The sequence below is a fragment of the Euprymna scolopes genome, chromosome 24, assembly GCF_053919585.1.
Source record: "Euprymna scolopes isolate OS-2025 chromosome 24, ASM5391958v1, whole genome shotgun sequence".
NCBI lineage: Eukaryota > Metazoa > Mollusca > Cephalopoda > Sepiida > Sepiolidae > Euprymna > Euprymna scolopes.
Genome location: NC_136505.1, coordinates 101,081,073 through 101,106,215, shown reverse-complemented (window position 1 = coordinate 101,106,215; position 25,143 = coordinate 101,081,073). Strand labels below are relative to the sequence as shown.

The window sequence follows — 25,143 nt, the reverse complement described above, 5'->3', positions numbered from 1 at the left end:
ACAACTGGAATTGGAATGCATCCTACTAAAGCCTGATTGTCATAGCTAGTAAATTAACAAAATGTAATCTGGACGTGAGGACACTTTAGAAGAATTATATGCAATAAAATTCTGTTTTAAACTTGGAAAATATACAACAGAAACGTATGTAATGCTTCAGACTGCTTTTGGACCATCTTGCATGAATCAAGCATCAGTTTTGGAGTGGCATCAGAGATTTAGGGAAATCTGTGAGGGATGATGAGAGGTGTGAGAATAGTGAGGAATTCAAAACCCCAGAATTGATTGGCCAAATAAAGAATTTCATAAATACGGACTGCAATGTGTCTATAGTGATAATAAGTGCACAGTTTTATGTCAGTGTGGGAACTGTACACAATTAGTCGCGAGGAACTGCCGATGCGGAAGATTTGTGCGAAGTTTGTCCCAAGTGTGCTCAGAGAAGATCAGACTATTTAACCAAGATGGGTGTCAAGAGAGTTCCTCATACTCCCTATAGTCCAGACCTTACTCCCTGTGAGATTTCGTTATTCCTAAGCTCGAAGAAACCTTTAGAGGCTGTCGTTATGCGAAAATGGAGATGAAAGAGGTTGTGACAAGGGTCATTGACAAGAGGACTTATATGTGGCCTTCCAGAAGTTGTTAGAAAGGCATAATGTGCATTACAGCCGAAGGAGATTACTTTGAAGGAAACTAGAGTTCTATGTGTGTACTATCAATAAAATTCTCCTATGAAAACAAAATCTGTAAACTTATTTAAGGCACTTCGTATGGACACAGAAAAAGCATAATACAGAGATAATACCATCGATTTACCAAATACCATATATTAATAGATTTCAATTTTCAAAATATTTCGATTACGAATGATTTCGAATAAAAAGTAAAAAATCTCAAGATATAATATAAAAAGTGTTGTTTTTGTTTTACGGCATATCAACCCTTTTCAGGTTATTTAATGCCGAATCCAGTGATTCGAAAGAAAAAACTTTTAATAGAATATATTTGTTGTTTTCAAGTCGGTTTCTATTTAACCTATAGTTGGAACCCTAACAGGTACTACCACTCCGGGTGAGAGTGGACCTGGGAGCAATGGTAATCAAAGGGTGGCTCCACACTTTCCAAAGCCCATGAGCTGGGGCCTCACCGTCGGATATAGTTTAAGGTCATATCCAGGACCTATAAAAAGTGTAAAAATCATTAATATATATATATATATATATATATATATGTCCATATGCGAAATGGATCAGCAAAGACGTTTCAGAAAAGAGAAAAAAAGAGCAGAACAAAATACAAAGGACAGGAAAAAAAAGACAAAGGAAATAAAAGAAATAAAAATAAAAGAAAAAATAAACATAAAAAGAAAACGAAATAAATAAAGAAAAGAAAACGAAAGAAAGGAACAAAAGAAAACAAAGACTATAAAGAAAATAAAAAGAAATAAAAGAAAAGAAAGAAAAAATAAAGAAAGAAAGTACAAAAAAAAAAATACCGTTTTTTTATGACCTCCTAAATATCAATCTTTTTTTTTTTTTTAATTATTATTTAAACTGAAAATGCTATTGTCCAATTGCTTCATTTAAGCTTCTCCATCTGCTCGGGTTTAAACGGTCTCTTCAGGCGCCGGACAATATGGTTGTAGATACAAAAGGTTATTTTTAAATTTTAATTTCATAGTTATCTGTGTTCATCGTCACCAAATGCATCCACAGAAAAATGATTTTTAAAAAAGATTCCGGTACTTTATAATATAAATCTGCACCTCTTAAGCGAAACGGCGAATATTGAAACCTTGTTTTTATAATAGAATTGCGACTTTATGATCGGCATTAAATGGAGTACTTCGCGAAATGACGTCATTATATCCTCACAAAAGACTTTGCTAAACACTGCAGTCACGTGTTTTATAAGGGTTATCAAATAACCCCTTATTTCTAATCTACATCTTTCCAATTACTTCAAACGTATTACCAAACGCATCCACGGAAAAATGTATGCAATAAATCCCTTTGTAATATATTACCCTGATCTATTAAGCGGAATGAAAAGGGGAACTTATACATTAAAGGTAAAATTATGGAGGTGGGACTTTATGATCGGCATTAAATGGCGTGGCACTTCATTAAATGACGTCATTGCAGTCTTACAAAAAGCTTTAGCAGCAAGACACTGAAGCGTCATGTACTTTAGAGGAGTTCGCAAGAGATCCATTTTTTTCAATCTGCATGGGAGACAATATCCATCATATTTAACCGCACGGAAATCGAAACCGTGATCGATTATTAAATTGGTTCGATTCGGCGATATGTTTGCAGTCTCGAGCAAATCATGGAGAACAGTTTTTCCCAATCTATCGGAGCTGTTGACGTTAGCCTGATGCGCGAGAAAGATAGGAGATTCGATCAGATTTTTATAATCTATTGCACAATTCTGAAGAAGACTTTTCTGGCAAGGACCACGAATATCCAAGCCTATCAGACGTTTTATTGGGTTGGAAAACCAATGTATATGTTCTGGAAAATGCCAGTGTATCATATTGAAACAGAGCATGATGGAAGACATCAAATCGTTTATCTTACAACCATGGACGCTTCGTTCTTTCGGTGTCATCCGTTGTAAGCGGGTTTTAATCTGTTCAGTATAATTTACCAGCAGTTGCAATATTTTCAATCCCTGTGATTTCGTTAAATAATGGTACATAGTGAAACGTTCCAGTAACTTAATGCCGTGAAAAAATATCCGGAAATACGTCGAATCATCCATGGATTTAGTTTCATCAAAGAAAAACTCGCATAAAATTAAATACGAATCAGCATCATTGAGGTTCCACATGGCTATCGTATAGATATATGCTGTGTACAAAGAGAATCCCAACATCGATTCCATGAAGCGTAATGGCCGAACGTTTTCGGATTCAAAATGGTGAATAACTTCCATGATTTTTCCTGCTTGACGCGAAGTCTCAAACATCCGGGTTCTTATTGAGGTCCCACGAAGTCTTAACGCTTTCTTCCAGTGTCTGTGTGCTTGGTCTGGGAAATTAAGGATTTGTTTCTGGCAACTTAGCATTTCGTTAACCACAGCGATCTCTTCCGTTGTATAAGAGCCTTTCTGTATGACTTGTTTTATCACATTCCGAGAAGAAATCTCTACCGCAGCATATAATGCGTTAGTGCCCACATCTGTGCTTACTCTTACCAGAGTATCATCAAGGCTCAGTAAAAAGCTTACCAAGCTTCTCTTTTTGTTTGAAAACGCCAAAAGCAAACACGTCCCACCAAAACTGTCTGTCAGATTTATATCCGCACCTGCCGTCACGAGCATCTTAAAAATTTGGAAATTTCCCATAGAGCTCATTAAGCAGGTTCTTCCAAACGCGTCTTTACGATTCAGGTTCGCCCCTCTTTTTACTAAGAGTTTCGCTATTTTAAATCTATCATTCAAACACGCATAATAAAGCGCCGTTATTTCATCCGATGCAAAGACAATTTCGGTATTGGCATGATAATACAATAGGATTTCAACAAGCATCGGAGAATTGGCGAGGGTCGCAGCAGCGAGACAAGTCAATTTTTCTCCCTCAATCAAACCGACGCTGTTTGGATCAGCGCCGCAATTTTGCAAAAAATATACCACGACTAAAAAGAGTCTATGATTCACTGCATGGAAAAGCAGCGACGATTCTTGGTGTTGGATGGTAAGGATAAAGCGTCTCTGTTCGAGGGGGTATGGCTTGAGGGTGTCAATAATTTCGATTTCTTTTCGCAATGCAAGAAATTCAGCAACGTTTCGGGAAATATTCCAAAGACTCATTGACACTGAAAAAAAAAAAAAAAAAAAAAAAAAAAAAAAAAAAAAGGTAGATAGAATGTGCTGGTGAGAAAACCAAACTTTGAATTCGAAAAAAAATATCATTGAATTTGGAAAAAAAAATAGTTTCATAAAATATATTTTTTAATGCTACTTACAAAGATTATCCATAGATATTTAAGAATATACACCATTAAATGCTATCTGCACTTACCTATAGTGACAGCGGAGACGAAATCTCAAAATGGCCATTTAAATGTAGATGTTTGGGTGCACCAAATTATGATACAGGGTGGAACGATAAAGTTGTCGCTCTTGAAAAGACGACATGATTCCATTTCCGTTTGATGAAAACCGTTTTTTTTAATTTTTGCAGACCGTCTACAATTTGGCCAGTTTTGTACAAATCCTAAGAGTGATATGAACCTTCTATAATGTCTGCAAGTGACACAATATTCAACGAGAGAGATTGGAGATGCGCCGCTGTACAACTCATGCTCTCTACGGATCCCAGTTATCACAACGAGACCATTGTCAGCACTTTCAAAATGCATCACTAGACTGCCACGAATAACAAGGAAGTGCCCAGGGTGATGCAAACATTGAACAGACATCTTGCTGCTCATCTCCCTTCAGAATGTCCTTGAAACGTATGCCTCCGCTAGCCCCCTACTTCAAAGAAGTTCAAGTTCAATGTGAACACACATCTTGCTGCTCATCTCCTTCCATACATTGTACTTGAACTTCTGCATGTCAGTACAGTTGAAAAATCCCGGTATGGAGTTCCAAAGTCTAGCAGCTCTGGGGAAGAAACTATTGGAGCAGAAAGCTCTTTTACATCTAGGGATCTCTACTGTGAAGGGGTGGGATTTAGCTGCTTGTCAGGTTTGTCGGGGGTATTTATGTCGAAGGGGTACAAGTGCTTGTAGTTCGTCAGAGAATTCACCGTTAAAGTACTTGTAAAACAGGCAGAAGGATGCAACATTTCGTCGATGGGACAGAGGCTGAAGCTTAGATGACAGTTCAGGATCTATCAGGTTGGCTACTGTTTCGAACCCTACCCAGGAAGGATAGATGCATCAGCCTAAATGTGACAACAATACTCCATACATGAGTGAGTGGTGGCCTTATAGAGATAGGGGATACTTTCAGGCGTAAGTAGCTTTCTTGCAGGGTAGAGAGAGCCCATCTTCTTCGCAGCAGCCTTAGCAATGCTCTCAATGTATCTGTTCCAACTCATGTTCCCTGTGAACGTTAGGCCGAGGAGTTTGAACCAAGTACTTTCAGGTAATGTGATTTTGGCAATTGCTATTGGTGGTAGAGTAGGTTTTTTGTAGTTATTGAAGGAAACAAGCTTAGTCTTGGCAGCATTGAATGTGACCATCCATTTTTGTCCTCATTCTACTACAAACTGGAGATCCTTCTCTAGTGTTTCTGCCATTTCCTTAAATGAAGGCCACCTAACATCTTCAAAATCTGCTTGAAAGTCAACACCAAAGTGTACTTGAATATGCTGAAGAGTGTGGTGATCCACAGGTGTCTGCTAGCAAACTCTGGGTGTGACAGCAGGTCTAGGCGCCGGCCGACAAGTCCAAAGAGACATGGGATTGACTTCATAAGGAGTGCTACGATATAACTAAGCCAGCCTGATCGCCGAGTATTCGCCGAGCTCCTGTTGGCGCTTGTGGAATGGGCATGCTCCCAGTCCGGACTCGTAGCGAGGCGGTGATTGAGCATGAAAGCGACTACATTGAATAGATGTCAGCTCTACTACATAATCAAGTTACTTGAATTGATATTTTTCGATAAAAGTTTCCCTGAGGGCGACTTTTTTTCGTTTATTGGTAAGACAATAAATATATCGACTTTTATTTGGATAGAACAGATTTTGTCGTAATTCTTTTAAGCAGATTAATATTAAAATATCAAGTCGATATAGTATGGAGTAGAGACGATATTGAGGTTGGGGTGAGGTATGAATAAGAATGTTTGACTTTAGGGACAAAATATAGAGAGAGGAAAGGAGACATATACACAAAGGTAGAGATATAGATATATATAGAGAGGAAGAGGTACAGAGAGATGGGGGAGAAGGAGACGTACAGCGAGAGAGAGGGGGAAGAGACGTACAGAGAGAGAGAGAGGGGAAGAGACGTACAGAGAGAGAGAGAAGAGACGTACAGAGAGAGAGAGGGGGGGGAAGAGTAGTACAGAGAGAGAGGCGGAAGAGACGTACAGAGAGAGAGGGGAAAGGACGTACAGAGGGAGAGAGAGAGGGAAGAAACGTACAGAGAGAGAAAAGGGGAGAGAGACGTACAGAGAGGGAGAGGGGGAAGAGACGTACAGAGAGAGAGAGAGAGAGGGGGGAAAGAGGCGTACAGAGAGACAGGGGGGGAATAGACGTACAGCGAGAGAGAGGCGGGAAGAGACGTACAGTGAGAAAGAGAGAGAGAGAGAGAGAGAGAGCGAGAGAGAAAAGAGGCGTACAGAGAGAGAGGGGGAAGAGACGTACAGAGAGAGAGAGAGAGAGAGAGGCGGGAAGAGACGTACAGAGAGAGAGGGGGGAAGAGACGTACAGAGAGAGAGAGAGGGGGGAAGAGATGTACACAGAGAGAGGGGGAAGAGACGCACAGAGCGAGAGGGGAAAGAGACGTACAGAGAGAGAGAGAGAGAGAGAGAAGCGGGAAGAGACGTACAGAGAGATAGATAGATAGAGAGAGAGGCGGGAAGAGACGTACAGAGAGAGGGGAAGGGAAGAGACGTACAGAGAGAGAGAGGGGGGAAGAGATGTACAGAGAGAGAGAGGGGGGGAAGAGATGTACAGAGAGAGAGAGGGGGGAAGAGACGTACAGAGAGAGAGGGGGAAGAGACGTACAGAGAGAGAGGGGGAAGAGACGTACAGAGAGAGAGGGGGAAGAGACGTACAGAGAGAGGGGGAAGAGACGTACAGAGAGAGAGAGAGAGAGAGGGGGGGAAGAGACGTACAGAAAGAGAGAGAGAGAGAGAGGGGGGGGGAGATGTGGAGAGCGAGAGAGTGCGACAGGGCTCAAAATAGACTTCGTAACATTTTAGATGATGTCATATTCTCCTCCCCTTATCTTTCAACCTTTTTCTCACAGAAGATATGTAGCGATTTTATTTCTGTTCTTTCGTTATTTTCATGGTAAATGCTCGACTGATCACCAATCTATGGTGCCCCTTCTGTAAAACATTAATAAACACTCATCTTGCTACAACCACTATCAACAATTTCCCCTACTTCATGCTTAAATCTAAATCAAATTCCAAAAACAGTTTCTTTTATAGAAGTGCTCGCTTGTGGAACTCTATACCGCGGAAGAAGACAATTTGCTGCTGAAATGGCCTCCACGATCACTTGACCTGACACCGTGTGATTTTTTTCTTCTGGGGATATGTGAAAGGACACGTCTATGCCCCCCTTCTGTCTTCCTGCTAACGTTGAAGAACTCAAGCAGAAAATCACTGCCGCACTGGAGAATGTTACCAAAGACATGCTGCAGCGTGTTTGGCACAAGTTTGATTACCGACTTGACGAGTGCAGGATCACATTCGGCGCTCATATTGAATATTTTTGAAAATTTTTAAATCGATCATAGAATTTACAAATCTTTGTTTTTTTCTTTGAAATGTTAACTAATAAAACTTATGATGGTTAACAAAGTTTGTACAGTTTCATTAAGATATACTGAGTAATTTCCGAGATATTGGCATTTAAAATGACGTCAAATTTTTTAGGGGAGGAGCCACCCTGTAGATAAGTGACACTGTTTGTCTATCCGTGTGAGAAAAAGTCTACCAAACTATTCTCTCAATTTTTTGCCTACAGACTTAAAACTTTTTTTTTTTTTTTTTTACACAGTGATCACCACTTATCAAGGCCCGGAAGCCACTCAGGGATAAGGGTTATTGCAAGTACATTACTATATCCATATATATATATATATATATATATATATATATATATAAGGAATTTGAAGACAAAAATTGTAGAAAAAAATTCGATTTTGTTTTAAGCCAATAAAAGTAACCGCTAAGGGGTCAAAAATGAAAAAAAAAAAAATTGGCAAGCGTAAGTCGACTAAACGCTATTTCTACGTATGCTTAGATACATTCATATTTTTAACAATATTTTTTTTTAAAGTTTTTTTTATATGCGTATGAACTTAGATCAAGCTGTAACGAATAAGGTTGGAGAGCTACAGGTTTTGGTTTCGATTCTAGCTGATGGCAACCAAGTCAGAATTTTTCTACTTTGCGATCAATAATATATATTGGGTACAATATAATATTCTATGGAGAATTGGCTCTATAATAATTAATATGGCATCTGTATACATTTAAATCGTATTTTAACGTATGTTACGACCGGGCAATGTCAACCGGCTTGCTAGTACTGGCAAATTGAGATATGATTATCAGTTTGCATGGAAAAAAAATAATAGATTTTTTTTTTTTTTTACCGTTTCATCCCAGATAAGGCGTATTGCCACTTGGTTGTTAGGGGTTAATATTTGGGATCAGGTCTAACCTAGGATTGTGGGGAATTGAGTAGAGAGATATTTGTTCAAATTATATTGAACCTTCTGCATTTTAATACATGGGAAAGGAATTCTAAAGTTTAGCAATCTGAGGGAAGAAACTATGGATGTGTAACTTCTGCATTTTATGAACTCGCGATTTCTAAGAAGTTACTCGGGTGTGTCTGGCAGATGACGGAGGGGGGAGGGGAAGAAAACACACTCGCACACAGAAATTGTAAAACATTCTTCTTCATATTAAGAATGGCGACAATCACTGAATTCATAAAGTAATACACTGGAAAAGAATGCTTTAAAATTAAAAAAACTACTCGACCGTTTTCGGTTCTTCCCGTCATCTGCCGGGCGCACCCGAGTAACTTTATGGAAATCGCTGGTTGATAACTGCAAAATACCAAATTGCAATTAATGCTCATTGAATATTCTTATAACATGAAAATGAAATATTTTGATCAATTTGTGGAGGAGAAGTCCTTCACGACTGAGACAATTTTTAATTTTTGTTCCTTTTCCCCCACGTTAAAAAACGACCCTGGTGTCTAACTGTCTCGTGGGGAGGCATTGTAAATAGGAACTTTGTGGAAATCGGTGGTTGATAAATGCAGATGTACCAAAGTGCAATTAATACTCATTGAATATTCTTATAACCATGAAATTTTATTTTATTTTGTTTTATTTTATTTTTTACACAATTACTTAATTAAATCACTTATCCTGATTAATAAATGCAATTTTTGTGTTCCTTTACTTCTAACTTTTCATGTTTCATAGTTTTTTTTGTCCCATTCTGGTTGTAATTAAATACTTTTAGATGTACGAAGAAAAAAAAAAATGAACGAAACGAAATGATACGAAAAGTTTCGTTTCCTTTTCGTACAAAAATGGAAATAAACTAATAAATATTTTGAACGAAACGAAACCAATCCAACCCTGCAAAATTGCTCTACAAGTAGGTAAATTTGGAAGCAGAACAAATTAAACGGATATTAACGAGTTTTGCTGACAAATTCCATGCATTGTAAAGATAGACAATAAACTATCCGGTACGAATAAAAAAGTTAAAGACATTGATACTTATGCATAGAGAGGCGACACAACAATCTTTTTTAAATATGTCTTTTTAAGCAAAAACCTATTTGGTACTTTTGCACTTTTGATACTGTACCGAAGTAACATTTCGAAAGCCATTCTTAACATAGGAGGGGGTATTTTGTAACTATTTTCTGCTTCCACCTAACGATTTAATAAAAAAGATATCGTTAAAGAATGAATTTAATCTGAAAAAAAAAAAAATTAAATAGCGCGGTATCAAAAATGCATAAGCACCACCATATTACTTAATTGTCATGTAGAAAATAGTAATATATCCAAAAATTACGATAATTCAAGTAGAACAACTGCTATTGTGTTTTAGTAAAAAAAAAAAAAAAAAAAAAGAAAAAGTTTATATGGCCTAAAAATGTTGGCCGTCATTACGATGTAATCTAAAACACGCTTTCTGAGTAAGGTCCCCTGTTTCTGCAATCGTCACCATCTATAATATAAATCTCACCTGTTTGTCTATGTCTATATGTTTCGCAAAATCGACAGAGGCAACGGATTTTCACGAGATTGGTATCATTTTGAAACTCGATCCTTCGAACAACAAATATTGAAAAATTGGCCAAAAATATAAAATCCTTCACCTTCAACGGGACAATTTTCTACAGGGAGCGGTCGCTTTTTTCGCCGATATTTTCGAAAGTTATCGCCTCTTTTCGACTATTTAGCCTTAATTTAAACCTACGTCACTTCCGGTTTTGGCAATGGGCGCAACAGCTAACTCTTGTTTTTTTTTTTGTTTTTGTTTTTTTACTTTCTTTTTCTCCTTCGCGGTATGGGTTCGAGTCTGGCTGACTGCCTACTACCACATTTTTTCTCAACACACACCTTCAAACACACGGGCAACGCCGGGCACCCAGGCTAGTCTATAATATTAATCTCAACTGCCTATTTAAATGTATGTATGTATGTATGCCTAAAACTTTCGACAGAGGCAACGGATTTTCACGAGATCGGTATCGTTTTGAAGATCAACCCTTCGGACGACAAATATCGAAAAATTGGCTTAAAGCATTAATTCCTTTATCTTCAACTGGGCACTTTTTTTACAAGGAGGGGTCGCTTTTTTCGCCGATATTTTCTAAAGCCATCCCTTTTTTCGATTGACTTGCCTTAATTTAAACCTTCGCCACTTCCGGTGTGGCAATGGACGCAACGGCAAAGACGTCACGGTTTAGTTTTCATGTTCATTTCCTTCTTCACGGTACGGGTTCGAGCCTTTTTTTTACGCTTAATACACACTTCCAAACACCCAGGCAACGCCGGGCATCCAGGCTAGTCTACTCTAAAAGATCTGCGAAAAAAATTATTTTTAACTATAATAATTTTTTACTCGATGAATTTTCATAATTCTTGGATATATTACTATTTTCGATATAACAGTTAACTAAGTGATATTGTTAAAATACATATTATATACGTTTGAAGCCAAAAACAACGCATTATTACAAAATAAACAGACATTTATTTCGTTTGAAATTTATATTGAAATTCATAAATATATTTCGAAGCAAAACTTCGTCTTCAGTATTTCTTTCTTTCTTCCTTTCTTTTTTTTTTTTTGCTATGTTATTAGAGCAGAGAATCAGCAAGTTGTAGTCCGTTACTTGTTTTTACAGAAGTTTTTTTTTTTTTTTAATCTCGTCACGGTGCGTTGATCACGCGGAATTCACGTTAAGATTTTTGTTCCTTAGAAGCGCTGGTTGAGTTTGAATAAAATAGTATACGTATTATATACGTTTGAAGCCAAAACATTGCATTATTACAAAATAAACTGACAAACTGCCGTAAAAACAACAAACGGATTTCTACTTTCTGGTTCTCTGCTCCAGCAAGAACATGGCAAAAAAAAAAAAAAAAAATACTGAAGATGAAGTTTTGCTTCGAAATATATTTATGAATTTCAATATAAATTTCAAACAAAATAAATGTCTGTTTATTTTGTAATAATGCGTTGTTTTGGCTTCAAACGTATATAATACGTATTTATTTTATTTTAAACTCAACCAGCGCTTCTAAGGAACAAAAATCTTAAGTGATATTGTTTTTGCTTAAATGACATTAAAAATCGATCTGTGTCCTCTCTTTGTACAGGCACATTTATGCGTAAATAAATGGCGGTACAGACATTAGTAGTTATGCTCAAATAATGTTAATATTCACAAAACCATTTATAACAAGGGAGAGGACGGAGTTTTGGTAACTATCCTATATTTTTACCTTCACTTTAATAAATACAGGCATTTCTGCATTATACGGACGGCATCATTGTAAAGGGGCGATAACTAGTTTCTTCTTGGTCAAATACCACGGCAAATAAACAAACAAGTTTTTTTTTTCCGAACACAAAGTATTTAAACACCAAAACATTTATTATATAAAAATGTATCTATCAATCTATCTATCTACTTATATAAAAAGCACTTGTTTATGTGTGTGAGTTCGTTCCCTATAGACTGCAAAACGACTGGGCTGATTTTTAGTTTACAAATTTCACACACATGTACCTTATGTACCTGGGAGTGTTTTTAAATAGATTTTGTATCGGAATGCCTCTGATAAGTATCAAAAGTCGATAATCAAAGAAATCTGACTAAAGAAGAAACAGTCCAATTTTAGTCAAAGTTAACACTTTTATGCAGCCTACCAACATAATTGCATTCAATAAGTTTTATCACCACACAAGCAGAATGGCTCGGCCTATAAAATCAACAGTAGGTGTTCTGATAAAACAGTGGCACGTTAAAAATAAACGCTTCTGTTTAGAGTCTAATCGGACCATTTTACTTGACTTTTGCATTTAAAACTAAATTCAAGTCATCATATAAAATTAAAAATAAGTTCATAAAATCAATAGGCTCTCTACAGTGCAATGTAAACTACAATGAATTGTGGAGTTTCATCCAAGTGCACAACGGTGAGTTCCTGACTAGAGCAGGAAATCAATTGATTTGATTGACGAATAGGCGATTTCACCGATTTTGATTATAAAATATTAGGTGTGGAACATTTATTAATCTTCTTTAAATCCTGAGCAACGTCGGGTCGTCTTGCTAGTCATTATACAATTGTAAAAACATTTATTGAAAAGTTTGCATATGAAAATATAATTTTAATATAACAATTGGTACTTGTACAGTTTAATCAAGACATTAAAAAAATGAAAATATCAAAAAAGGTTATATTGTAAGTATCCGTTATGGAATGAAGATCTCCAAAAAAAAAAAAATTTTTTTAGTTTTTTTTACGGCGCAAAAAACAATTTGTTATGATACCGAGCAAAGAGTTCGATTTCTAGGAAGAAAAGTAAGTATTAAAGATTGAGAGGGAGTGTCGGCGCTTTAAACTGAGTTATCTCCCCGTGGCGTGTTAAAAAAAAAAATATCAAAGATAGCTGCCTTCAATGCGCTGTCATAAAAACATGTTTTTCCGCTCTAGAAAAAAAGAGAAATGAAAAGGAAAGAAAAAAAAGAAAAGAAAACAGAAAAGAAAAAGAACAAAGAAAAGAAAATGAAAAGAAAATAAAGAAAAAAGAAAAAAAAGAAAGAAAGAAAAAAAGAGAAAAGAAAAAAGAAAAAAGAGAAAACAAAAAAGAAAAAAAAGAGAAAACAAAAAAGAAAAAAAAGAAAAAAGAAAAAAGAAAAAAAAGAAAAAAGAAAAAAGAAAAAAAAGAAAAAAGAAAAAAGAAAAAAGAAAAAAAAGAAAAAAGAAAAAAAAGAAAAAACTATCAAATTAAGCGAATTTTTTTTTTAAATCTTCAGTCCAAAACGGATACGTACACTTTACCCTCTTTTCGATATTTAAAAAAAATTATTTTTTTTAAAATGTATTGGTTAAACTGTACAAGTACCAAACCATTTTGAAATTAAAGCAACGTTAGATTTTTATAAAGTAATTTTTTTTTTCAAACAATTTAATAATTTAAAGGAAACAATTTTCGAATTAAAGCAACCTTAGATTTTTATAAAGTAATTTTTTTAAACAATTTAATAATTTAAAGGAAACATTTTTCGAATTAAAGCAACGTTAGATTTTTATAAAGTAATTTTTTAAAACAATTTAATAATTTAAAGGAAACATTTTTCGAATTAAAGCAACGTTAGATTTTTATAAAGTTTTTTTTTATTTAAACAATTTAATAATTTAAAGGAAACATTTTTCGAATTAAAGCAACGTTAGATTTTTATAAAGTATTTTTTTTTTCAAACAATTTAATAATTTAAAGGAAACATTTTTCGAATTAAAGCAACCTTAGATTTTTATAAAGTAATTTTTTTAAACAATTTAATAATTTAAAGGAAACCTTTTCCGAATTAAAGCAACGTTAGATTTTTATAAAGTAATTTTTTAAAACAATTTAATAATTTAAAAGGAAACATTTTTCGAATTAAAGCAACGTTAGATTTTTATAAAGTAATTTTTTTTTTAACAATTTAATAATTTAAAGGAAACATTTTTCGAATTAAAGCAACGTTAGATTTTTATAAAATATTTTTTTTAAACAATTTAGTAATTTAAAGGAAACATTTTTCGAATTAAAGGAACGTTAGATTTTTATAAAGTATTTTTTTAAAAACAATTTAATAATTTAAAGGAAACATTTTTCGAATTAAAGCAACGTTATCAAGTATAAAGTATTTTTTTAAACAATTTAATAATTTACAGGAAACATTTTTCGAATTAAAGCAACGTTAGATTTTTATAAAGTAATTTTTTTTTCAAACAATTTAATAATTTAAAGGAAACATTTTTCGAATTAAAGCAACGTTAGATTTTTATAAAGTTTTTTTTTATTTAAACAATTTAATAATTTAAAGGAAACATTTTTCGAATTTAAGCAACGTTAAATTTTTATAAAGTACATTTTTTTCAAACAATTTAATAATTTAAACGAAACCTTTTTCGAATTAAAGCAACATTGGACATTTTTTTTTAAACATGTTTTTAATTGAAGTAAAACTGTCACTGTAACGAAATATAGCTTTAATATATTTGTGGCACCTGTTGAAGGGTCAGCAATCTATGCGCCTGCGAGAAAAAAACAAAAAAACAAAAAAAAGCTGCGAATTTTTTTTTTTTTAAAGTTGATAATATTAATACAAAATGTAGTTTTATGTAACTATTAAAAGAAAACAAACGAACCAACAGTATTTTCATTAGATGAAAAAAAAAATTTTTTTAAGCTGCGGCAACTTTTTTCTTCTTATTATTATTTAAAAATAAATGTTATTGTAAAGTTTTAAGAAAATTAATCTTTAAAAAAAAATACCACGAATTAAACTTTTTAATGAAATAGAAGCTTTTAAAGTTGCTGCGACTTTTTTTTACGCTATTATTGTTTGTTCGTTTTTTTTGTTTGTTTTACGGCATATCAACCCTTTTCAGGTTATTTAATGCCGAATCCAGTGATTTTGAAGAACACTTTTTTAATAGAGTATATATATTTTTTAAGTCGGTTCTATTTAACCCATAGTTGGGACCCTAACAGGTACTACCACTCCGGATCAGAATGGACCTGGGAGCAATGGCAATTAAAGGGTGGCTCTACACTCCCCGAAGCTGGGGCCTCACCATCGGATATAGTTTAAGGTCATATGCAGGACCAAACCTTGTATTAATACCACCAACATCTAGTTTTTAACATTACAAATAAAAATGCGACGATAGTTTCATTATTTTGTATTTTTAAGGTTAAAGACTAATTTACAACCTTACTATAACATTTACTTTTTAATAATAAAAAAATGTTGCAGCGTCTTTTTTAAATGTTTTCATTTGATGAAAATATCGTTGGTTTTCTCTTAGCAGTCGGGTAAAGACTACATGTTGCATTATTAATGTTAAGAACTTTGTTACAGTTAATAAAAATCGTCGCAGCTTTCTTTTTCTAGGGTTTTGATTTAATTAAAAAATATATATCGTTGCACCGAGCGTCTAAATTACGAAACGAAAAAAAAAAAAAGGAACTAGTCTCTTAGTATAAGAGAGTTATCTCCCTTTGCACAGTGAACTAGTGTAAAGCAGCGCCAAAAGTAACTTATTGGCTATGGTATTATATATATATATATATATATATATATATATATATATATTCGCGCCTTTAACATTTCCTGTCTGGGTCATTTTGAAATTTGTTTCTCTATTTTATATTTAACTCTATCACCATTTAATTTTTTTCTCTTCTTTTTCTTCCCTGATTTTTCTTATTTATATTTAAGTCTCGGCAATAGAGTGAAAAGCATATCTTATTTTTCTTTTATTAATATTATTGGAATTTTTTCCTTTTTTCCCTTGTACACATTTTTGTGAATTATTCCATGGATTTCTGCCTTTGGATTATTTTGGACAATCTTCCAATTACGGGATTTCCTTGAATTTTACTTGGAAATTCAATTAACTTTCTTGAAGTTATATATTTGGATTTTACCGTCACTGGATTATTTATCTTCCACCAGACTATCCATTCACGTGTAATCACCTTTTTCTTCACCATATTCCCTCTGCTTCACTTTTTTGTTATCAAGTAAGATCTTTGACTTACTTGTTTCATCAAATACTTTTGCATGCAAAATCCGATCCCGCATTTTGCTAATTCCTACCCTCTTATGAGAAGAAAAGTATTTCTTCGAAACTCCGCGGATTAAAGACTATCCACTTATCTAGTGTTTCCTTTTCGGATTAAATATGTTTTTAACTCACTTCAAAGTGTTTTTTAACATGTTTTATTAACTGTTTGCTCATATATATAGCGTGTCAGGAGGCGATGAAAAAAAATCAAATAAAGTGCTCGCTGAAGATACAAATATGTATTTTAAAACTATATATGCATATTTCATAAGCGTACCAGTAGCAGTGTCAGAAACCGACATTAAAATGCGTGAAAAAATTGAATAAGTCGACCCCCTATATTTCTAAGCTTATAGCTATTTGAAAAATGTAATACAAACCCTAATTGTTTTTCAATTAAAGAAGCAAAGACCAAAGTTTAAAATAACAGGTTTAATAGCAAATTATGCAATATTTGTTTTTTTCTAAATCGTTTTACTTTAAAAAGGATTTAAAGAAAATCAACGAATTTTAACTTGCTTCGATAAATATTTGTATATATAAATTCCTAAAATCACTTATCTATAAAAAAAATACTATTCAATTGGTATTTCCATTCTTCATTGTTAAAAATTTATCCATATTTATATTTTAAATTCCATGTATTTTTTAAATAAAATAATTTTTTAACAACTATTTAAAAATGCCGCCATTACATAAGCATTGTTACGATTTTTAGCAGAACGCCGAAGCGGTGTTTGTTCTTGTTTTTAAATACGGATGGACAGAATGACGTAAAAACCACACGTTCGCGTTAGCAATCTTGCCTTGTGCGTGAAGAAATATGTGTCTCCATAGGTTAAAAAATATTCCAATTTTTTGCCTTAAAAATAAAAAACCAGTCGAGGAATTTTCTTTTTTTTTTTTTTTTCTCAAAGAAATACATGAGATTTTGATTTAATATATTTTATTTCTTCTTTATGGAGTGAATTTTTTTCATATCTAAAATAAAAAACTAAATAAAAACATTGAATGAAATAGAAATAATTGTCGTAATCAAACGAAACTTTCTGTGCAGTATAAGAAGATTATAAGGTTTTACTTTAAAAAATTCAACGTGGTTTTAAAAAAAAGGCTTTAAACTTTCGACTTTACAGGTAAATTTGCAAATAACTTTTGTTGTTTTAAATTAGTTTATTTTATTTATTAATCTTATCTTCAATTTGTGATATATCGAAGTTGAGGTGAGGAAATTATTCAAAGGTCGTTATTTTAAAAGAAGTGTTGAGTTGTCGTAAAAGTAAAAAAACTACCAAAAATACTATCCAACAAGTAGCTCAGAATCTTTTTGTAAGCAATATATATTTCTTGTTCGAATCGATTTGCATTACTATACACAATGATTCGAAAAAGTTATATATATAACAAATGGTACGAATGCACTTATTGATCCGTGCTGAAATAAAAACGTTATTTAGAAAGCCATTGTTAACATGGGGAGAGTGTTTTGTAAATATTCTGCACTTTCATCTAACAATTGAATATAAAAAAGGGTATCGTAAAACTTGAAAATACTATTAAAAAATAGCGATGTACACTAGGTGCATAAGCACCGGTCAAACGGCAGGAAACAGGGCTAGAGTCTTTGATGTCTTGATTTCAATTCTGGCTGATGCCACTGAAAGCATTTTTTTTAAACATTTGAAATCAGTACTCTCTCTCTCTCTCTCTCTCTCTCTCTCTCTGATATATATATATATATATATATATATATATATATATATATATGATGATTTCAACGTCTTGTCAGACGAGTGCCACTCCCTCAGACATTTAAAATCCATGAGCCCAAATGCCTGAGGGAGTATCTATACAAAGATGATGTTACAGAGTCTTAGCTTTGTACGACAGCTAAGTCTCTCTCTCTCTCGGTTCGAAATGTTGAGATCCAGCAACAAGCAAGAGCAAGATAGCCAGCAACAAATTAAACTGCAGACCAGCTTAATGCGGGTACTGGTCTCCCGCTTTATGTTTTTTTTTAAATCAGAGATTTGCTTCTCCTAGAAAGGTTGCCTTCACCACGGCTTACGGGAACCCTCTCCACCCCAATACACATACACACACACACACACACACACACACAAATATACACGGTGCTAGTTGGCCATTGACCCAGAAAAAGAGTTCATTCGCCCATTGGAAGGTCTTGTTTTTAATCCTCCAGGGAGACTAGCCGCCCTCCGCACCAAACAAGTCTGGTGGGGGAACCAGTTTAGTCGCCGGTGACCCGACCATGAGGCAGGTAGTACTGGATTACATGGTACCAGTAGCATATGACATGACCTGACATATATATATATATATATATATATATATATATATACATAATATTTTGTACTTATGCACTGTTTGACCCGCACCCTGAAATAACGTTATTATTTATAAAGCCGGTCTAATCAAGGCATTCAAAAATGAAAATATCAAAAAAGAGATTACATTGTACGTATCCGTTTTGGTCTGAAGAGTTCCGGGGGGAAAAATTGCAGTGCAGAGAGTGATCCGCGCTATTTTTTAAATCGTATTTCTAAATTTAATTAAAGTTTTATATGTTTTTTTTTAATTCAATTGTAAGGGTGAAGTATAGAATAGGTACAAAATACCCTCCCCTTCCCATGTTAAGAATGGCTTTTTAAATAATAACGTTATTATTTACGTCCAGATCACTCTCTGCACTAGTACCGAAGTTTCACTTAGTTTGATCGAGTAGTTTTTTTTTGTTTTTTTTTTTTGTGCTAGTGCATTTACTGATCCGCGCTATTTTTTTTAAATCGCATTTCCAAGTTTAATTAACATTTGTGTTTTTTTTTTTATTCAATTGTAAGGTTAAAGTATAGAATAGGTACAAAACACCCTACCATGTTAAGATTGGCTTTTTAAATAATGTTATTATTTCAGCACGGATCAATAAGTGCACTAGTACCCTTTCGTTTTTTTTTTTTTTTTTTTTTTTTGTTAACAGCGGAAAAACACGTTTTTATGACAGCGCGTTAAATATAGTCATCTTTGAATTTTTTGAACACGCCACGGAGAGATAACTCAGTTTAAAGCACCGGCACTCCCTCCCCATCTTTAATACTAGATTTTCTTCCTAAAAATCGAACCTTTTGCTCGGTATCATAAATTGTTTTTTCGCTGTAAAAAAAAAAAAAAAAGAAGAAAACTACTTGCTTTGAAGGGGGAAGTTAGTTGCGTCGCTACCGGAGAATGTCAACGGGGCTGCTGCTGCTCATACACAAGTATTTCACAGAATGTTCTGGATTTTGAAAACTTCACCTTGTGCCAAACCTCCTCCAGACGCGGAAAATTCATATCGAAATAAAAACACCCCACCCCACTATAAAAATAAATATTGTGGATTCGTTTACAGATTTGAAAACAATTATTGTACTTACGCAGAGAGGTATCGTGCTATTCATATATAAATTTATAAAATTTTCATATATATATTTTCAAGTTGAATTCAAGTTTTACGGTATCTTTTGTTTATGAAATTGTTAGGTGAAAATACAGAATAGTTACAAAAACCCCTTCCCCATGTTAAGAATAGTTACAAGACATCCCCCTCTACCTGTTCAGTGAGGAAAAAAAACATGGCCGCCAGATAAAACATTAGGGATTACATTAGATAATAAATGTGCAGATATCCGGAAAACTACTCGTCTGCCCCAAATTTTCATGTGATACTTGTTTTCAGCATATCCGAAAACCTTCAAAGGTCGTTATTTTAAAAGAAGTGTTGCGTTGTCGTAAAAGTAAAAAACTACCAAAAATACTATCCAACAAGTAGCTCAGTATCTTCTTTGCGTAAGCAATATATATTTTTTGTTCGAATCGATTTGCATTACTATACATATAGATTCGAAAAAGTTATCAAATATATATATAACAAATAAATTTTATCATAGGCAAGATAAGTTACTTTTCTACCTAACTGGATATTTTGTGTGTCTTTTTATTTAATGTAACAAGTCTATTCAGCTCGAAAAAAACATACAGTGCTTACCGATGTATTGGAAATTTTAAAATGGCGCCGAACTCTCTAAAATTTTGGAAAATGAGTTAAAAATAAAAAAATATACAAAATACTGTTAGAAACTCGCTCAATATATGTTACCGTGACATTAGCTGACATATATTCGGTGGGTTTTTAACAGTATTTTGTATATTTTTAGCTCATTTTCCCAAACTTACCGTGTTCAGCCGAGAGTTCAGTGCCATTTCAAATTTGTCAATACATCGGTAAACATTGTTTTTCGAGATGAATAAACATGTTACATTAAATAAAAACACTAAAAAATTATCCAGTTAGGTAGAAAAGTAACGGTGCTAGTGCAGAGAGTGATCCGCGCTATTTTTTAAATCGTATTTCTAAGTTTAATTAAAGTTTTATGTTTTTTTTTTTTATTCAATTGTAAGGTTAAAGTACAGAATAGGTACAAACACCCTCCCCATGTTAAGAATGGCTTTTTAAATAATAACGTTATTATTTACGTCCGGCGGATCACTCTCTGTACTAGTACCAAAGTAACTTATTTTGCATTTGATAACATTTATTTGTTTTATAATTGTTTTTTGACAACTTTTTCGAAACTATGTGTACAGTAATACAAACCCATCGATTTCAAAATCAGATGTCAGTCCCCCAATTTGATGTACAAACTTTTTGCGATTAAATTTTAGTATAAAAAATATCAATATTAAAAGCCATGCTAAAGTATACTAATAACTCTAAGTCCAGGCTTAAATACAAAGTCTCTTTACGTTGTCGGTTGGTTATTTTATTCGGAATTGTTAAACATTTAGAAACTATCAAAGCTCACTTTCGCCAATGTTTTGTTAGCAATTCGATTAGTAAAAACAATAGATTCGATTTACCTGAGATGACGTCACTTCCAATCAAATAAAGAATAACGAGACCTTTCGTATTTCCGTTTTAAAAAAAATGTTAGTGATCATTTTTATGTTTAACTGTACAACATTTTACCATCGAATTATAGTCCCGCACAAAATATAACGTTTCAAAATTATAATCCCAAAAAACTTAAAAATGAAAGTTAGTCAGTACCAAAAAATTTTTGAATTTTAAAAATTGAAAGTTTAAACGAACTTTTGTGAATCTAGCAGAGTAACCGTCTAAAAACAATCAGTATTAGACGGTGTTCAGTCAGATTGTTTTTGTTTCACTTTTACTACATTTTCACCCCAAACAAGGCACATTGCCACTTTAATGTAGGGGGCTACTATCAGGGATATAAGCATTAGAGGTACTATGTAGGGAGTTGGGCAGCAATATGTCGGTTCACGTTTTACTTGAACTTCTGCATGTCAATACAGTATAGGAAGCAGGGACCCGGAAGGGAATTCCAAAGTCTAGCGGTTCTTGGGAAGAAACTACTGGAGTAGAAGGCTCTCTTACATCTAGGGATCTCTACTGTGAAGGGGTGGGATTTAGCTGCTTGTCGGGGTTGTCGGTGGTATTTACGTCGAGGGGGTACAAGTGCTTGCAGTTCGTCAGAGCATTCATCATTTAAGTCAGATTTAGTCAATGATATTTAACTTCATCTGAAATATAACTTCTAGCGATTCCTCAAAATATTTAATTTATTTATTAAATTGTTAGGTGGAAGTACAGATGAGTTAACTAAGTCGGTATTTGTACAGTTTAATTAAGACATTAAAAAAATGAAAACATCGAAAAAAGTTTAAATTGTACGTATCCGTTATGGAATGAAGATCTCCGAAAAAAAAAATTCACTTAATTTCATCAAGTAGTTTTGTTTTGTTTTTACAGGAAAAAAAAAACAATTTGCTATCATACCGAGCAAAAGGTCCGATTTTTAGAAAGAAAAGCAAGTATAAAAGATGGGGAGGGAGTGTCGGCGCTTTAAATTGAATTATCTCCCCGTGGTGTGGTAAAAAAATCCAAACAAAAATTTAAAAATTCAAAGATGTTTTCCTTCAACGTGCTGGCATAAAAACGTGTTTTTCCGCTGTAAAAAAAAAAAAAAAATCAATTAAACCAGTCGTGCATCCGCGCATTTCTATCCTGAGTGTGTGTATAATTTTACCATTTTTTAATTTAATTATTTTTCTATGTTCTTGCTTTTAAATTAATTTTTATTTTTTAGATTTTTTCAAGATTATATAAAAATTATGTTACGCCAAAAGTTTCAAATTCATGCAAGCAAGGAAAATATTAAAGTCTTACATATAAAAATTATGCGAAACCTGTAATTAAAAAAAAAGTATAAATATTTTTTGCAATTATAATTTTTTTGTATGAATATATATATATATATATATATATATATATATATATATATATATATATATAAGTGAAAGTGTCTGTGTGTCTGTGCGTGTGTGTCTGTGTATCTGTGTGTCTGTGTACATTTCCCTACGCAATAACTCTGCCAATTTTTAGTCTACAAACTCGAAATTTGATATACAGGTTACTGAGATTTGGGAAAATCGATGTGATGGGCTTTTGGCGAGAAATTTGGCGATTAAGGGGTCAAAGTTCAACGATTTGACCTTTGAGAACTCTACCAAACTCCTCCGACAATTTTGGGTCTACGCACTTGAGATTTTAGATATAGGCTCCTTGGACATGGATCTAACTTAATTTGAGCCCAAAACAATAAATTTTAAGGGGTCATAATAGGGGTCAAAGTTTAAAAAAATTGACCTCTGCGGTCTCTTCCAAATTACTCAGACAATTTCTGGTCTAAATATTTGAAATTTTATATAAAGGGTATTCAAAGATAGGGCAAGCTTTTTCATCAGTTTGAGTCGAAAATTTTAGTTACCAATATATAAATGTATGTATGTATGTCTGTTTGCATGTCTGCCTTAAACTTTCAATAGAGGCGACAGATCAGTATCGTTTTAAAGTTCGATCTTTCATACGACAAATATCGAAAAATTGGCTAAAACATTAATATCTTCCCCTTCAACTAGGCACTTTTCTACAGGGGGGGAGGGGTCACTTTTTTCGCCGATATTTTTTAAAGTCATCCTCTCCTTTAGATTGTCTAGCCTTAATTTTAAAAAATGTCGCTTCCGGTTTGGCGGTGGTCGTAACAGCAGAAACGTTAGGTTTTACCCAGTTCTTTTCCTCCTTTGCGGTACGGGTTCGAGCCTGCCTTTTTTTTTTTTTTTTGCTCAGCATACACATCCAAACACCCTGGCAACGCCGGGTGCCCATGCTAGTATTAAATAAAGAAATCTTAATTCATTGATAATATCGATAACTCGAGAAATTAATTTTTCTTCGAGATCTATCGAATTCATTAAGACGGAATTCAGGGGATTTTTTTTCGAAATTTCCCTATAAAAATTATATTTCTTTAATTGTTAAAAATTACGATGCTTTATTTTCATGAAAAAAAAAATAACTTCATGCATTTTTTTTTACCACTAAGAACAAAAATTTTGATAAAAGTATTTTTGTTTAAACAAAATAATCCATTTCCACTAAGATATAATAAAAAATAATGTATACATTATATTCCGCGATCATTATTTGATAAATACTGAAAATTTAATTAAAATTGGTTAATTTCCTGATGTTTGGTAAATTTTTAAGTAAAGGAAGGGGTCAAAATGTTTATACATTTTGAGCATCGGCATTCATTTTGCACGTACCTAACTTATTTAATAATAACGGTATTATTTCAGTACGGTGCGTAAAGTACAGAATATTATTTAAAAGGCCATTCTTAAGATGAGGAGAAGGCTTTGTTAACTATTCTGTATTTTCACCTAAATATTTAATAAATAAATTAATACATAAAATTAGTAAAAAAATACTTTGCAACCCAGAAGAGTAATCGGCTCAAAACATGAGTTCTGTTATATCAGGAACTAAATCAACGTTTGCTGCTGACTTTGAGCCGGGTATTCTTCTGGTTTGCCGAGATTTTTACTATCGTCGACTTTATTTTCCTTTTCTTCTTCCTCGCCTAAATTAACACTAGATGGAAGAAGTTGCCCAGAGTTTGAATGAGAAACTATTTGCCAAAATTATTTTTTGGACTTCAAATCGGTTGAACATACATCTTCGGCAATCAGTCTGACTGGGGTAGGGAGGATAGCCCGCTGAAGCACCAGCCTCCCTGGGGCAACTGTTTTTTTTTAATTTTTTTTATTTATTTATTTATTTATATATATATATATATATATATATATATATATATATATATATATATATATATATATATATAAGCTGAACGTGTGTGTGTATGCCTGGTCACGACTAGGCCACCTTCGTGGCCTTCGGGCCAAGATCAAAGTGTAGTATCTGTTCCGGCAGATACTGCAAGCAAAGACCAGATGTGGGGGCAACCCCACATACCTGACCTTTAACCAGCTCCCATTTCCCACCTCTCGGGAGCTGGTCCCCTTTTCCCCTTCCCCCTCCCTTCACTCCTCACATTAAAAATTGGCCTTGTGCCTAATTTGCTCGGTGGGGGAGCAAATAAATACCATCTGTTCCGGCAGATACTGCAAGCAAAGACTAGCTATGACTAGCAAAGACCATATGTGGGGGTAACCCCACATATCTGAACTTGGTCAATGTAGGGATAACCCTACAGACCACAGTTACTATCCAGCTCCCATTTCCCACCTCTCGGGAGCTGGATCCCTCTTTCCCTCCCCCCTCCCTCTCTCTCCACATTAAAAAACGGCCTTGTGCCTAATTTGCTCAGTGGGGAAGCAAATAAACAAATACTGCAAGCAAAGACCCTATGTGGGGGCGACCCCACAGATAAGACCTTGGTCAATGTAGGGGCAACCCTTCATACCAGTTGTCACTATCCAGCTCTCCTACTCCCGGGGGAGTTGGTCCCCATTTCCCCTTCACTCCTCACATTAAAAATCGGCCTTGTGCCTAATTTGCTCGGTGGGGGAGCAAATAGATACTGTGTGTGTGGTCACGAATAGGCTCCTACATAGTTAACTATTATAGAAAACTGATCACATATAATGATAGATGTATCGAGACACAGGAATGGGTATGTTTGATCTGGCAGAACGATGGTTCATTAAAATTGTGGGGTCT

At 34.0% G+C, this 25,143-nt stretch overlaps 1 protein-coding gene across 1 annotated transcript; it reads right to left on the bottom strand.

Moving 5' to 3' along the window:
- Positions 1 to 1,470: 1,470 nt before the first annotated feature.
- LOC145246877 (uncharacterized) lies at positions 1,471 to 21,053 on the bottom strand. Its single transcript, XM_080108740.1, has 2 exons — positions 20,955 to 21,053; positions 1,471 to 3,821 (listed from the first exon to the last, which is right to left on the bottom strand). Exon 2 carries the CDS (start codon positions 3,814 to 3,816, stop codon positions 2,059 to 2,061), a length of 1,758 nt encoding a protein of 585 aa, XP_079964866.1. The 5' UTR covers positions 3,817 to 3,821; positions 20,955 to 21,053; the 3' UTR covers positions 1,471 to 2,058.
- Between the last annotated feature and the right edge of the window lie 4,090 nt (positions 21,054 to 25,143).

Excerpts from the sequence above, each read along its gene's own strand:
- LOC145246877 (XM_080108740.1), bottom strand. The coding sequence starts at position 3,816 with ATGAGTCTTTGGAATATTTCCCGAAACGTTGCTGAATTTCTTGCATTG.